This window comes from Protomyctophum parallelum, assembly GCF_964188405.1.
Source record: "Protomyctophum parallelum genome assembly, chromosome: 7".
Lineage (NCBI taxonomy): Eukaryota > Metazoa > Chordata > Actinopteri > Myctophiformes > Myctophidae > Protomyctophum > Protomyctophum parallelum.
Genome location: NC_139705.1, coordinates 15,014,627 through 15,032,216, shown reverse-complemented (window position 1 = coordinate 15,032,216; position 17,590 = coordinate 15,014,627). Strand labels below are relative to the sequence as shown.

The 17,590-nt window shown below is 45.5% G+C and overlaps 1 protein-coding gene across 1 annotated transcript in view; it reads right to left on the bottom strand.

Annotated features, from left to right (window-relative positions):
* Positions 1-17,590, bottom strand: part of cacna2d3a (calcium channel, voltage-dependent, alpha 2/delta subunit 3a) — a gene marked incomplete at both ends in the record, with an annotated part of 288,788 nt that overhangs the window by 14,044 nt on the left and 257,154 nt on the right. The window contains 1 exon segment of the mRNA XM_083769683.1: positions 15,519-15,633. Within this exon segment, the coding sequence (XP_083625809.1) occupies positions 15,519-15,633 (115 nt within the window).

Sequence of the window (17,590 nt, the reverse complement as noted above, 5' to 3'; positions counted from 1 at the left end):
TGAGTACTTTTTCCACCAATTGTGAAAAATCTACAAGCTCACAATGCGCCACACTGCAACATGCACATTGTGAGATCATGATGGCTATTGGCTATTTTCAAATAATAATGAAAATAGGATTTCTTATGACATACAGGGTTTCCTCGCGACAGGAACATTATACAACTCCCATAGTGAACAATTGGTTGAGGCATATGAAATTAGAGGAAGAAAAAAAATATTCAGGGGAGACCACAGGGTTTCTGAGATGACTACTATTTGAGTCTGTGGGTAAGAATGTTGTTAAAAGCTCATAAGACTACAGCGTTTGCTGACTAAGAGCAAAGGAAATTATAAAAATGTTGTTTAATATGGCCCAGAAAATGACATGTGGTGGGTGTGCAATTGTTTTCACAATTCAGCATTTGATAAGCCCAAAGGAGATTGGTATAGTAACAAATAAAAGTTTAAGGCTTTTTAAACCTAATTATTTAACAATAATATTTGTTGCCAGAGTGTAATTTCTTCAGGCTTTTCAACCTTTATTTCACAGTGGGTTGAGAGACAGGAAACATGAAAAGACAGTAGTAGCAGCAGTAGTAGTCGCTATCAAGCCTGGTTATTTTTGCAACAGCAAGTGACAATACAGCAATGTGTGTGGGGGGAGGAATCAATTGGCATAACGACTACAGTACATTGGGGAGGAAAAAGGGGTGGATCACTGTGAAAAATAATATTCCATGATTTTTCAAAGGTTAGTGTAAACGCCCAGAATAGAGCACCGAAGTCTGACGTGAATATCGCTAGAGGGCACTAAGTCCACAGGTTTGTGTATTTATTAATTTGTAATCCCCAGGCATAGGTGGATCTTAGAAGAACTGTGTTTATTTCTGCAGTTTCACTCAATATTATATTATTTATTAATTTATATTTCAACACAATATTTTTGGACCACAATTCTAATAGATGATTTAAAAATGACCCAATGTTTATTCTCCATTGAGAAAAACTTCTGCGAACCCGTTGGAACCAGGGGATGATCAGTGGCTGGCAAGGGTAGCTATAGACCAGTGGTTCCCAAACCTTTTCATGTCAAGGACCCCCACATTGACACTAATTAGCCCGCGGACCCCCATTTGAAAATATATGCCAGTCGCCCCCATAAGAGGAGATTTTTACGGCTCTAGCAGAGATTCTCAACCTGTTTAATTTCAAATACCCCCAGTTTGACCTGCATTAGTCTACGGACCCCCATTTAATGGCATTTCTATCTCTGGGACCCCTAATTTATATTGTAAAAGCAATGTTAATTTAATTGTACAAATGCATTTCCATATACACTCTCAGAGTTAACAGACCCATAAGGGTCCATTTGGTTCGATACTATCATTTTGGTGGGGACCCCCTGGAACTCCATCAAGGACCCCACTTTGGGAACCACTGCTATAGAGCACCGAAGTCCTGACGTCACTGTCAGTAGAGGGCGCCAGTCCACAGGTTCGTGTACTTTTTATTTGCATTGTAATCCCCATAGGGGGATTTTAGATCGCCTCATATAAGAACTGTGTTTGAAAAATAAACCGATCATCCCGGCCTTTTCACTCATATGGATATGAAGTATGAATATTATGAAGCATCGACAAATATACCAAAAGAGTAACAAAATAAGCCTTAGAAACGAGTCAAACAACCCAGAGACTACATTTCCGGGTAGGCGGGTGGCTGCAGCTGCCGTAATGTTAATTACATTTAAAAAGATATATATATTATTTAATGTTTCGTGGTTAATTACCACCAGCTGAACTTACGACAACGAGGAATCTCAGGAACGCAATGTGTTAACAGCTGGGCGTGACGTATATTAGCAGCGACATTGCTTTCATATGTAGTTTCAAGGCTTTTGCGGCCAAATTAATTCCATTTTCTCCAGAAACTGGCTGTATCAAATATGAATGGACATCATTAACGACGCACAGCCACTCCCCTGACAGAAAGGCCGGGATGATCGGTTTATTTTTCAAACACAGTTCTTATATGAAGCGACCTAAAATCGCCCTATGGGGATTTCAAATAAAAAAATACATGCACCTGTGTACTGGCGCCCTCTACTGAGAGTGACGTCAGACTTTGGTGCTCTATAGGCGATGTTTTAACTCTTAACGCCCCTACTTGATCACACTACGGTGTCACACAAAAGCTCCAAAAGTAGCAGATCCACAAGCTCGAAACGTGGCGCGAAGTGATACATTTCAAGCTTGCAGATCTGCTACTTTGAGACGTTAGAATTTTAAGTAACAGTTTGGGACATAACGAGGTTTCCAGCAGACACTGATGACATTCAAAGCAGCGCCTCTCCGCTCGTAAAAACGCTCTCCGTGGACACACTAACTCAGCTATGTTTTGCGCTGCCGCCGCGGCCAAAAACCCATCAATTTTGGGGGAGTCCCTGACACTGTGTTTTGAAGAACGACTCGAAGACCTACTGTTCTCTATACCTTCAGAGCGTCAGTGTGCTAACAAGCACCTATACAATATTAATGAGTCTGTGCAGGCGGCTGGCAGTGGCGACATCCAAATATACAGCACTGTCTCGCTAACACATACAGCCATGATTCTTCCAGCATACAGGGTCTCAGGGAGAGAGAGAGAGGTTCTGTAACACATGATCTCATGTCTACATGTCTGACTGGAGAGAAGCTGTAGCTCATTGCTCTCCACAAACTCCTCCGTCTTCTTCCCCGAGACGAGGCGTGCATGCACTGTGTCGACAGTGTAATGAAGTACATTTACCGGAGTATTGTTGTACTGCACCCAACTAGTAATCTGTATGAGATGCTGCCGCCATCCCGAAGCCACTGGCAATATAGACTGCCAATGAAAGCTTCTTCCCGCGTATACGGTCAGGTACATGAAGGAACTCTCGAGGACGAGAAAGAACCAGGGCAAAGGAAACCGCAACCCAATCAAAACCAGAGATAAGTTGTACACGAGATGTAACAAAGTACAACCTTGAACCTGCAGTAGTTCTCAAGCTTTTTAGTGCCAATATTTAATATGTATTTGGCCGCGGACCACCAACCACCCCGTCCATCTGAAATGTGTTGTGCCAAGGAGGGACCCCCCACAAGAGAAGATTTGTGTTTACATGAAGTGTTTACGGGAGTATGCATGTAGTACTTTGACTCAAGTACTATAGGCATTGAGTACTTATACGGTACCATAGTGCGTGTCCAGAGAAAGAGACAGCCAGTGTCTTGATCGAATTGATTGATTGTGTGAGTAGAGTAGAGTAGAGTAGAGTAGAGTAGAGTAGAGTAGAGTAGAGTAGAGTAGAGTAGAGTAGAGTAGAGGAGAGGAGAGTAGAGTAGAGGAGAGGAGAGGAGAGGAGAGGAGCAGGATATACGACCTTGTGTATTGTCGCTAATAGATTCCCTATAGCACGGTGGAGAAGACATTACATGGTTTCCATCTTAAAGCTCGTGTTACAGGGTTTGGAGAAGCATGCAGCGCAGTAATGGAGATTAAATCATCCACTTGGACCGTGATTCCACGGAGCTGGATGGCCGTGCACGGTGCCGTGCGCTGCGTGCATCTGTCTGTCTGCCTGCCTGTCGTGCACTGTCTGCCTGCCGTGCGTTGTGGGCTGTCTGCCTCAGTGGGACGTCACTATATGGTGTTGGCACGACCGTGCACGCATGCACATACATGCACGCACGTGCTCACACATGCATACAGCACTGAAGAGAGAGAGGTTCAGCAGGCTTCAGATATATTATGTGCTGTCGCCGGCCAGAATCGTTTTTATGGTTTTGTATGTTTTTCTTTTTTGTAAATTAATGTAAATTAACTCCTTTTCAACCCTTTTCGTATCAAGGCCCATTATTCTTTTCTGCATTTGAGCCACGGACTACCATTTGATGACATTTAGCTTCTCAGACCCAAAACTTTGAATATTTTGTTGGATAATAGTTTGTCCACAATTCCATGATGTATTGATGTTGGTACCATAGGAGAGATAACAGGCAAACATTGATCAAAATAACAATACTTCTACATTCTCTAATTGTGTAGACTTCTTGTAATGCAGATGTTCTCTTGAGAGCGTAAAATGAAACCAAATTGTTTTCATTTTACGCTCTCAAGAGTTAAAGATCTATAAGGGTCCATTTGGTTACCAACTCTCCATCATTTAGCTGGGGACCACCTGGAACCCTCTCAAGGACCACTGGTGGTCCCCCGGACCACTGGTTGAAAACCACTACCACTAGGTGGCGTAGGTGTCCAGTGCCAGAGAAATGTACGACATGGGCAGATCTTGAGCTCTTGTCTGTTGTCTGTGTCCTTTGAACCGGATGTAGAAGTCAGCCATTTCGTGCTGTGCCACTGGTTGTGTTGTGTGGATCTGATTGCTGTCATTGTCTGCGCAACCTCAAATTCATGTTTTATACATTTTCCATGAAGGAAATAAAGTCTGTGTCCACGCGCATGTGAACACACACACACACACACACACACACACACACACACACACACACACACAGTAAGATATTCAGTTAATATGACCATTTGTGATTCTCTGAGAGATACGCTGTATTCTCTGAGAGATACGATGTATTCTCTGAGAGATATGCTGTATTCTCTGAGAGATATGCTGTATTCTCGGAGAGATATGCTGTATTCTCGGAGAGATACGCTGTATTCTCTGAGAGATATGCTGTATTCTCTGAGAGATATGCTGTAAGTTTCCATGTGGTTACGTTTGTACACTGTAGAGTTAAATTAACACTCTGGATTACACTGTGCGCACGCATGCTCGCATGCACACACACACACACGCACACGCACACGCACACGCACACGCACACAGAGAAAAATAATAGAGCAAGGCCTTTGTGTCAGGCTCCGCCAGTAACATAAAACAGATGTTTATCGGCAATATCCTCTATTACTAATATGAAGCTATAAAATTCTGCATAAGCGAAATAAAAACTCCATTTGAGTTTGTCAAATTCATTGTGCTTTAAAACAGATTTATGCGAAGCCGACGCAGCCGCACGCTCCGAGGCCTGTCCACTCCGAAATCGGTCTGATCCTCTCCACGCTGTGTGTGTGTCTCTGTGTGTGTGTGTCTCTGTGTGTGTGTGTGTGTGTGTGTGTGTGTGTGTGTGTGTGTGTGTGTGTGTGTGTGTGTGTTTTCACTCCTGGCACCGGGGGCAGTGGTTACCCTGCTGACCTTGTGGAGTGCTGGAGAAGCAGACACGCACGCACACGTGCACACACGCACACGCACACGCACCCCCCCCCCCACACACACACACACACACACACACACACACACACACACACACACACACACACACACACACACACACACACACACACACACACATTACACACAAACACACACACACCCTTCTGAGCTTCCCTGGCAGTTCCCACAGCTGGGAGCAATGAAGGACCCATCGAAGGGATACAGAGAGAACACCCCACAATTGCCTGACAGAAAAGCTTCAAAATGTTAATGGGGACCACACTCATTTTTTAAAGGAAGCCTTTGTGTGTGTGTGTGTGTGTGTGTGTGTGTGTGTGTGTGTGTGTGTGTGTGTGTGTGTGTGTGTGCGCGCATGCGCGTGATGTGCACACGTGGGAGTGCGTCCGTGGAGGACGATGCTTCAATGGACAACAAACCACTTGAAACTCAGTATGCATACATACAACACTTCAGCCCTATATAAATTATGGAAATTTGAAAATAGCCAAACTACAAGCTTGTAGATTTTCAAAAGATGTTTGAAAACATTTGAAAACGTCACACTGCATAGTGAGTACGCTCTTCTTTTGGTACTTTAATTACATTTTTATGCCAATACTTTTGTACTTTTACTCAAGTACATTTCGAATTCCAGACTTTTACTTATTTTTATATTGCAGTATTGATACTTTTAAGTAAAAAAAAATAGCCTTTTTTTCCACCACTCCAGTCCATTTCTCTCTCAGGCTATAGAGAGGGATTGAGTGGTGAAAAAAAAGAGTCTGTCTAATTACCTGGCATCACAAGAGATGGAAATATTTCACACAGCTGGGATGACAAGATAATGATGTTTCATTATGTTCTGTTCCTTAAAGAATGCAATGAGAAGCTGATTCCTCGCAGCCAGGCACTCATCATCATTACATGATAAAGATCTACACATCATCCGCATACTTGATCGTTTCCGTAGAACTCACTGTGCGATAAACATCATCAAGCCACATCCTCCACGTTCACTTAAATTGGGTAGGAGTAGTGTCGATGTTGTCAACCTAAACAGGGTGCATACTGTACGTTGGTTAGACATGCCAACAGTCCTACAGTCATTAGTCAGACAGACCCGTGCTGCGGGTTAAAAATCACACGTGTTGCTGGTTAAAAATCACCCGTGTGAGGTTAGGGTTAGCTTAGGGTTTGAGGAGTGTGTCAGTGTACTACCGTTATTTCCAGAGGAAAACTGGAAAAAAAAAGAAATATATATATGTAACAGTGTTAAGAAATACTTTCTTTATAGTTCAATTATGTTAAACTTGGGACACAGCCAGGCTAATTTATTTCGTTTTGTATGTAATACATTTTATCTGGAAGATGTTGTGTTGCATTGTGGGTACTCCTCAGTACAGAGGAACTCCATACTGAGGGTAAGATGGTCTCCTGTTTGCTCAGTCACAAACACATTAATTACAAACATCTATGCTTCATATAAGTGGCCAGATATGCACTGATGTTTACATAAAGTTATTCAGTAACACTCGTTTTTGTATTTCATGATATGACATTTCTTATTTCATTGTTTACAAAACGGTTAGCATGTTGCTAGCTGTTAGCTGTGCTGTGTAGCCTGTGTTACATGAGAATTCACTGACATGGAGTATGTTGTGTCTGAACAGGAGATGACCCAGATGTATTACTGTGTCTGAGCTGTGGTTGTGTGTCCCATTGTGCTTTTCTCAGGTATGTTCTGTGCAGCTGTGTGATATTGTTGTTGCTTTTGCATTTATTTCAGTATGTGGCACTAATGTTCATGTTACTTACTGTACATAAAAATGGAGTTTTAGAGGGGAATTATTCTGCTGTACTTGAATTCATGTATTAAGGGAATGTTTGTATTTTGTATTTTTGTCAGATGTCAAAACAATATAACCACTATACGATCACTATGTCAGTACAGAGGAACTCCATACTGAGGGAGATGACCCAGATGTATTACTGTGTCTGAGCTGTGGTTGTGTGTCCCATTGTGCTTTTCTCAGGTGAATAAACCACACTCTTATCAACTGCTCCAACCTGGACTTGTGTCAATCCTTGATGAGACAGCAGGCAGAATAGGAGAGGTCACATTGGTGCCGTGACTCGAGACTCTTCTATTGAGCTGTGGATGCTACGAAGCGATCCGGGACTGTTCTGCTGCTGCTGTTCGTCTACAGTCAATTGAGTCAGGTGGACGTGTTGGTTTGATACAGTACTAATGGTCAGAGACTCTGATAGTTTTTTTTATTTATTTCTTTACCTGCTATCTGTGCAAGTCTTTTTGTTTGCTTTGTGTTTTGTGATATTTTGCACTATTCACTTGATTGTTTGAAATGAGTGATTCAAAGGGGGGATTTTTTGTTACTCCTTTTGGGGTTGGCAGAGGTAGGGGTTTTAAGCCTCCTGTGAATTTACAGTTTGACAGTCCTGTTCAGGGGGGTGTTGTGATGTCGGGTAATCAGAGTGCACCGGGAGCCCGTCAGCTCAGTACTAATGTTGCCCCTGCCCCAGTCAGCCAAAGCACAGATTCCCCTACCCCAGCTAGCCAAAGCACAGATTCCCCTGCCCCGGCCAGTCAAAGCACAGGTTCCTCTATCCCAGCTAGCCAAAGTGAAGCCTCCCCTGCCCCTACCCCCGATGTCATTGCTGCCAGTATTGTCAGTCAGATGGGTGATGTATTAATTCAGCAGGTCAGTCAGCGTGTAGCACAGGACATTATGTCTCACCTCAGTCCGTTTGTCAGTACCCCTTTACACAGTGCTGCCCTTCCACCTAACCATGCCAATGTGTCTGTCAGTGCTCCCTTGCTCAGTGCTGCCCCTTCACCTGCCCATGCCAATGTGTTTGTCAGTACCCCTTCGCACAGTGCTGCCCCTCCACCTAACCATGCTAATGTGTCTACAACAACTGCACTTGATGTCTCCCATTTGCAATATGTGTCCCATCGGAAACTGAAGGAGCCCCCATGCTTCAGAGGAGACAACTCGGACTCTGTTTCCATACAGGAGTGGGAGGAGCTCATGAGGAATTTCATAAAAAGGAGTAATTTGCAGCCTGAGGAACAAGCAGAGGAGATCCTCGTTCACCTCAGAGGCAAGGCCAAGGATGTTGTCAGGTTTGGGACCAGGAACAGTGATATCGACATCACCCGCAACCCTGACGCTGTTTATGGCCTTCTGCGGAAGCATTTTGATTCTGCCCCATGCTCATCGCTCCCGTTGGCAGACTTCTACACCACACTTCCTGAGAGGGGTGAGGATGCGTTTGACTACTGGCTCAGGCTGAACCACGCTGTCGACCTAGCCACTGAGCGTCTGAAGGAGCAGGGCAAGACACTAGACGGCCCTAGTACTGAAGTGACACGTATGTTCATAAAGAACTGCCCCTCCACTGAGCTTGCTATCACCTTCAGGTCGAAAACAATAGACAAGTGGACAGCTCATGAAGTTCAAGATATTCTAAACGAGTATCATTCTGAAATTGCGTCAGTGATGTGCAGGGCTCCCAAGGAAAGAGTGTCGGTGAATGCTCTTGCTACTGTCCCACCACCTGTACGACCTGCTGAGGGACAGATCTCAATTCAGCCACAGGCCACTGACCCTGATGCCCTGAACCGCCTTATCGGCATGTTGGAAAAGGTGCTGCAGCAGAGGCCCGTTCCAAGTTCAACCAGACAGTCTGGCCCACGACTCCCCAGGGTTGAAGGCTTGAATAGCATGCCCTGTTCTGTTTGTCAAGATGCTGCACATTCTGCATTCACTCACTGCCGTGAACATAGACTCTGCTTCCGATGCCATTCACCAGACCACTCCAGACGTGATTGCCCAGCATTGAACAGCACATTGCCGACCTCCAATCAGCAGTCGGGAAACTGAAAGATCCGCACTTGAGGGAGGACAGTGTGGATCATGCCAGTAACCCTCCCAACTGTGATGACGAAGATTTGGAATCTGTGTATGACTCTCTCTGTTCTGTCACAGCCTCCGGGAAGACTGCCATATTCCAGTTGACACACAGGCTTCAGAGAGCTGACAGTTTGTTCTATACTGATGTTCGTGCTGTTAATGCAGTTGATCTGAAAGGAATGATTGACAGTGGCTCCATGTCATGCTCCTTGAGTGAGGCTGCTGTGGCGCGCCTTTTGCAACACTGCCCTGACATTAAGAGAAGTCCTGCTGATGACATTGTTGTAATTGGTGCTGGGGGTCACCATGTCACTCCAACGGCAGTTTATGACTTGGAAGTGGCCATCTACGGTTTCAAGTTGCTCATCCCAACGTTGGTCATTCCAGGGCAAACGGATGACATGATTGTCGGCAGCAATGCTATTAAGGTGCTTATACGTCAGATGAAGAGTTCTGATGACTATTGGAGTCTTTTGGCTACACCAGTTGACGTCGCTGACGATGAGTGCTACCAGTTCTTGTCCTTGCTATCCAATTCTGAGAAGTGGAAGGGAGGACCCATGCCGGACAAGGTTGGCACTGTAAAACTGAGACAGAGTGTCATGCTTGAGCCGATGTGTGAACACCTTGTTTGGGGCAAGCTGCCTGCTTCTGCACCCATATCAGTGGGGAGCACAGTAGTTGTTGAGGCAACCCAGTCGAGATCCAGGCCCAGGAATGTGTTGGTGGGCCGTGTCATATCGCCACTGTGGGGGGACAGGTGGGTGCCCCTGAAACTGATCAATCCTAGCACTGAGACGATAATTCTGAAGAGGAACAGCAAGATTGCAGATGTGTCCCCGTGTGTTGCGGTTGAGGAGTTGTCCCCACCTGACAAGGTCTCTGTTAATATGCAGAGTGTCACACAGCACTCTGTGGCAACAAGGTCTCCTGAACAGATGGAAGATGTTCTACACAAGCTGGGACTGCAGGACCTGAACCTGAACGCCTGTGAGGTGTCAGACATGTGGAAAGACAGACTGCTGCGACTTGTTGAAAGCTACGAGAGTGTGTTTTCGAGAGACAAGATGGACTGCGGGGAGGCCACAGACTTTGTCCACAAGATAAGCCTTGTGGATGAGAGGCCATTTCGTTTACCCTATCGTCGGGTACCGCCCAGCCAGTACGAAACACTGAGAACAGCTCTCAATGACATGGAGGAAAGGGGCATTATCCGGAAATCGCACAGTGAGTACGCGTCACCCCTCGTCTTAGTGTGGAAGAAGGATGGCAGTCTCCGCATCTGTACTGACTTCAGGAGCCTCAATGCGAAGACAGTGAAAGACGCACACCCACTGCCTCACCAGGCAGATGCCCTCGCTGCGCTTGGAGGAAATGTCTTCTTCTCTACCATGGACTTAACGTCTGGATTCTACAATGTACCACTCTATGAGGAACACAAGAAATACACAGCCTTCTCTTCACCCTTTGGCCTCCACGAGTATAACAGGATGCCGCAAGGTCTGTCCAACAGTCCTGCAACGTTTATGCGGATGATGATGTCGATCTTCGGGGATCAAAACTTCACCAGTTTGCTCTGTTATCTTGATGACGTAATGGTCTTTGCCCCCACCGAACAGCTGGCCCTTGAGCGTCTGGATATGGTGTTCTCCCGTCTCAGGAACCATAAGCTCAAGCTAGCCCCAAAGAAGTGTCATCTCTTGCGGAGATCAGTGAAGTTTCTGGGACATGTCATCTGTGGAGATGGGGTGAAGAAAGACCCTGACAAGATGAAGGCCATCATGGATGTGGGAGAGGCTGACCTGATGGAAAATGACGGTGTCACTCCTTCCTGGAAGAAGATAAGGTCCTTCTTGGGCCTAATTTTCTATTATCAGCACTTCATTGCTGATTGCTCTGCAAAAGCTAAGCCCTTGTTCAAGCTCCTCTCTGGGCGACAGGTGCAGAAGAATATGAAGGGTAGGAAGGCCAAGAAACGATTCTCTGCTCCACCGGTGCTTACGGCAAGTCACTGGACTGCCGCATGCAAAGACTCATTTGAGACCCTGAAGAGTGAGCTAGCCATTGGTGTCACCTTAACCCACCCTGACTTCAATGAGCCTTTCATTCTGTCTGTTGACGCATCGTTCGACGGGATTGGCGCAGTCCTGTCTCAAGTTCCGCAAGGTGAGACTGTTGCTCGACCTGTTGCCTTCGCCAGCAAGACACTGTCCCGGTCACAGATTAACTACCCAGCGCATAGACTGGAATTTCTGGCGTTGAAGTGGGCCATTTGTGACAAGTTTGGCCATTGGCTGAAGGGGAGGCACTTTACTGCCTGGACGGATAACAATCCGCTGTCCTATATCCTGACAAAGCCCCGCTTGGACGCATGTGAACAAAGATGGGTGGCGAAGCTAGCAGCATTCGACTTTGATCTGAAGTATGTCCCGGGAGTCAAGAACATTGTCGCCGATGCCCTCAGCCGCGAGCCATTTGTTCGGTCATGTATCAGTCACCGTCTGATGAAAGAGCCTTACATCGCACTGTTGGATGAAGTCAATGGTGTTGTCAGGGGTACAGTACAGGATGCCTTCCGGCTGACAAACAACTGTCAAGCTGTTCGGGAAGTGGAACCAGGATCATCTGATTCTGATGCTGAAGCTGTCTCACAACTTGCGGAGGGCTCCATCAGCCCTGAAGAAGTGTCAGCAGTGTTGATTGCCCATGGTGACAGTGGCATGAGTCTGCTCGGTACTGGTCCGCCGTTGCCCCAGTTGCCTGGAGAAGACCCTTCCACTGTTATTCCCCAGAGCCAGCTCTTGAGTCTTCAGGAGCAGGATGCCACAATAAGCAGGGTCATGTTCTATGTGCAGAGGCATAAAAGAGCTACAAGACGGGGAGCAGCATCTGAACCTAACTGTGTCAACAAGCTCCTCAGACACTGGAAGAAGCTACGGGTGCAAGATGGGATCCTGTACAGGGTGAAGAAGGATCTTAGACTTAACAAGAAGCTCTTCCAGTTCATTGTGCCAGATAGCCTCAAACATGAAGTTCTCTGTGGTGTCCATGATAATGCTGGTCATCAGGGCCGTGCAAGAACCCTCTCCCTTGCTAGGGAACGTTTCTTCTGGATCGGAATGGAAAATGATATAGCCAACCATGTACGTCGATGCGAGAGATGTGTCGTTGGCAAAACACCTGAACCCGAGGCCCGTGCACCCCTTGAGAGCATACGGACATCTGCGCCGATGGAATTGGTGTGTATCGATTTCTGGTCTGCCGAGCTGAGTGACAAGAGGACAGTCGACGTCTTGGTGGTGACAGACCACTTCTCCAAGATGGCACATGCCTTTCCCTGTCGAAATCAGTCTGCGAAGCAAGTCGCCCGCCGGTTGTGGGATGATTTCTTCTGTATTTATGGGTTTCCCCAGAGGATCCACTCAGACCAGGGTGCCAACTTCGGGAGCAGGCTCATGAAAGAGCTTCTGGAGATGGCGGGAGTTCACAAGTCTCGCACCACCCCTTACCATCCAATGGGTAATGGTGTTACGGAACGTTTCAACAGGACACTGGGGAACATGTTGAGAGTCCTGCCCCCTACAGCAAAAGCCAGATGGCCACAGATGCTACAGACATTGACCTTCTGCTACAACTGTACAGTCCACGAGACCACCAGCTTTGCCCCATTCTTCCTGATGTTCGGGCGAGTCCCGCGTCTCCCCATTGACATCATGTTCCAACATGTCCGCCAGGATGACAAGGTGGTCAGCCGCACTGAGTTTGTTTCTCGCTTAAGGCGGGACTTGTGTGCAGCCGCAGAGATTGCTCGAAGACACAGCCTCCAGGAGCAAGCACGTCACGCCAGAATATACAACCGCCGAGTCAAAGGTTCTTCGTTGGCTGTGGGCGATAGGGTGTTGCTAGCCACTCGTGGCGAAAAAGGCAAAAGGAAGCTCTCTGACAGATGGGACTCGGCTCCTTATGACGTTGTGTCAGTGAGACCTGACATCAACGTGTACAGGATAAAAAACGCGCAGACAGGCAAGGAGAAAGTTGTTCACAGGAACCTTCTTCTCTCAGTGAATTTCCTGAATTTGGATGAGGATGAAGCTCCGATCTCCTTTGTTGGGTCGGATCTCGATGTCGTGGCTGATGGAAGTGGCCAGGAGTCGGTGGCAGCTGGTGGTGAGGATCGCAATGTGCAGACTATGGATTGGCTCATGAATACTCCTGAGATTGAGGACTCTGTTGATGGGAGTGATGTGGATGAAGTTCTCTCCATGGCTGCAGGAAGTGATTCCCTCTCTGGTGACATAGCCGATACCCCTGATGGATCGGACCCCATCCCAGCTGGTGCAGTCCCTTCCCCGGAACCCATCCCTACCAATGCAGTCACTTTCCCTGACCCTGTCACTGCTGTTACATTCCCTACTCCTGATTCAGTCCCTGTCAGTGTAGCTCCTGAGACAGCACCTTCCCCTGTTGTAGCTCACTCACTTGATCTAGACTCAGTCAGTGTGTCTCACTTAGATCTTTTACATGATGTTAGCCAGGTTGCTGTTTGCACACGGCCTCAGGGTGTAAGTGCAGGTCAAGCTGGTGTGGTCACTACCAGGGTTGGGAGACATGTCAGACCTCCTAACAGATTGATTTGTGAAATGTCACCACAAGAGGTTGAGGATACCTCACCTTCAAATTCGGTTTTGAACCACTTTGAGAGTATGTTTGTGGTCTAAATAACCATTTTTTTTTTTCTTCTCCTGTTTTCGTTGGGAGGTTCTGATGAGCCTTGTTTTGGGATAGAGATTTGTGACTGTCATTTTAGTTTGAAGTGTGCAATGTGGGCTAAGATGTTCAGGAGGTGTAAATGGCATCTTCTATCGGTCTGTGTGAAGTGTGGGGTTACCCTATTCTTTTGTACTCCTTACAGGAGGATGTTGTATTGACTGTAATACGTCAGCGCTCTGTTTCATTCACTCTTTTTTTGAGTGGTCACTGGTCAATATGTTTTTTTGGTTGATGGTGAGAGATTTGCGCAAGAATTTAACATAATTTGAGGGGGGTGTATGTAACAGTGTTAAGAAATACTTTCTTTATAGTTCAATTATGTTAAACTTGGGACACAGCCAGGCTAATTTATTTCGTTTTGTATGTAATACATTTTATCTGGAAGATGTTGTGTTGCATTGTGGGTACTCCTCAGTACAGAGGAACTCCATACTGAGGGTAAGATGGTCTCCTGTTTGCTCAGTCACAAACACATTAATTACAAACATCTATGCTTCATATAAGTGGCCAGATATGCACTGATGTTTACATAAAGTTATTCAGTAACACTCGTTTTTGTATTTCATGATATGACATTTCTTATTTCATTGTTTACAAAACGGTTAGCATGTTGCTAGCTGTTAGCTGTGCTGTGTAGCCTGTGTTACATGAGAATTCACTGACATGGAGTATGTTGTGTCTGAACAGGAGATGACCCAGATGTATTACTGTGTCTGAGCTGTGGTTGTGTGTCCCATTGTGCTTTTCTCAGGTGAATAAACCACACTCTTATCAACTGCTCCAACCTGGACTTGTGTCAATCCTTGATGAGACAGCAGGCAGAATAGGAGAGGTCACATATATATATATAAAACTAAGCTATGTTGACTCAAACGATAGACTCAAACTAGACTGAATATACTGACAATCTCATCAACAAAAAACAACTAGACTAAAATATCATGGAGGGACTAGTGGAGAAGAGATCCAGTAGAACTAAATGTCAGGGAGGGACTAGTGGAGAAGAGATCCAGTAGAACTAAATGTCAGGGAGGGACCAGTGGAGAAGAGATCCAGTAGAACTAAATGTCAGGGAGGGACTAGTGGAGAAGAGATGCAGTAGAAATAAATGTCATGGAGGGACTAGTGGAGAAGAGATCCAGTAGAACTAAATGTCAGGGAGGGACTAGTGGAGAAGAGATCCAGTAGAACTAAATGACAGGGAGGGACTAGTGGAGAAGAGATGCAGTAGAACTAATTGTCATGGAGGGACTAGTGGAGAAGAGATGCAGTAGAACTAAATGTCATGGAGGGACTAGTGGAGAAGAGATCCAGTAGAACTAAATGTCATGGAGGGACTAGTGGAGAAGAGATGCAGTAGAAATAAAAGTAGAGTCATTTTATGCTTGGTTGCATGCTGAATAGCAGATCTACAATATCTAAAATATCCCTTGGTCCAGAGGGATATCCCTTTGGTCTAGTGTTTAAGATGTTGGACTTTCACGTGGGAGGCCAAATTCCAGGCGTTACACGTGTGCATGTGTGTAACGTGCAACGTGTTGTGAGCTTGTATTTGGAATACCCTCAAGCTAATTTGTTCGTACTTGATGCAGCCGTCACAGTCGATGTTTCCCGTGTTCTCTTTGATGGTGCGCTCCGAGACGAAGGCCGGGTACTCCAGATCACACGGAACCTGCATGTTTCGTCCCACCCTCTGAGCTGGTCGGACGGACGGGCAGACAGGCCGGCAGGCAGGCAGACAGGCAGACAGACAAGATGAGAGAGAAAGAGAAGATATATTAAAATACAGTACATATACCGTGATATGGCTGAAATTATATATAATATGGCAATCGGTCAGGACAAATAGACATACAGAGGGAAAGAAAGAAAGAAAGAAAGAAAGAAAGAAAGAAAGAAAGAAAGAAAGAAAGAAAGAAAGAAAGAAAGAAAGAAAGAAAGAAAGAAAGAAAGAAAGAAATATATTTATTTTTTTATTTCACCTTTATTTAGAGAGGGGGGAAAGCCTCAGAAAAAGAGAGATACACATACGGGAGAGGTAGGAACTGATGCCAAACAGCAGGGAAATATGTACGTAGCTCAAATATATAATTAACATGTGGGCTTCAAAGCCATGTAAATATTTCGCACGCAAATAGTAAAACACACCACATCCTAGCAAATACAGGAGGTTTGAACAGAACAGCCCAGAGCAGAGCAGAAGCATTCACAGTGCACATGTAGGCCAGCCATGGTCCTGGTGCATGCATGCAGCGTTACTTGAACACTCCTGCCACCAAATGGTTACAACCTGTACTACAAACATCCAGTTTTGACCTCTGTGGTTCAAAATAAGAAAGCCATTTTAGACCTTTTCGTAATTTGCGTTTCTCTGACTTAAGGTGGCCGTACACTAGCCCGATTATCCTGTAGTGTGTGGTGCTGTCAGATTTCAGATTGAAAAAAAATCGGCTAGTGTAAGGCCACCTTTAAAAACACGGCCCGTTATTAAGACGTTTCCTTTTGGAATGTTTGTGCTCATGTTTAAGCGGATCGGTTTGCGCCGTGATACGGATTAGAGTTATGTGTAATATTTTCAATATACAACAGTTTAATTACAGACTGTCACTTGTGTGACAATACGCCGTGTGCGTGCGTGCGTCTGTGCATGTCTGCCTACATGCCGAGATTAGTTCAGCTTCAGATAGTACAGTCAAATCCTCAATGTCAGTTCGTCCATTTGTAACTGTTGAGAGTGTAACAAATGCAACCTTATGGGTCCATTTGGTTGCATTTGTTACACTCTCAAGATGTTAAACAAGCACTGTGTATTTTTTTTTACTGTGTACCACGGATTAGGGTTAGGCTACGTGCCGCTATGTCGGTGTGTGTGTGTGTGTGTGTGTGTGTGTGTGCGTGCGTGTGTGTCACACGGTCCCCATGCAGGCTTCCGGCGTCTCGTGCTGTTGTAAAAGATATATAAAATGTGTGCTAAGTCCTGAGGCTAGCCAGCTGTGAAATTGTCTTTGCCGTGCTTGGCAAGCGGCCGGCAGTGTGCACAAACGCTGCCACAGGCCTGCTGTACGTTCCACCCACCGACCCACCGGCGGCCATTCAGCCGGAGATCAGTGGTGGAAAGTAACTAAGTACATTTACTCAAGTACTGTAGCTTACCAAGTTCGAGTTATTCTTTTTTTTGTTACTCTGCAGATTTGTATTATTAACATAAAACCACTTCAGCGCTGTATGTATATACACTGTACAGTATCCGGGGCAATTTGAAAGTAGCCGATCTACATGCTCAAAATGTGTCGCGTAATATGCTATTTTCAAAAGACCTTTGTACATTTACAACTGGTGAAATGGTACATTAGTTCTGCACAGGCTGAGCAGGCTACTTTTACTTTGAGCAAGTACATTTTGATGCCAATATTTTTGTACTTTTTTCTTTACAGTTTCTTTACAAAATGTACATTCAAGTACATTTTGAATACTGCATGGGACTACTTGTGACAGAGTATCTACATTGCAGTATTGATACTCTTACTTAAAAAACAAACACATGTGAGTACTTCCTACACCACTGAAGAAGTGTATTATGTGTTACAGATTCATTCATTTTGTGGTCCACCCCCCCCCCCCCCACCTCTCTCTCTCTCTCTCTCTGTTCATATTG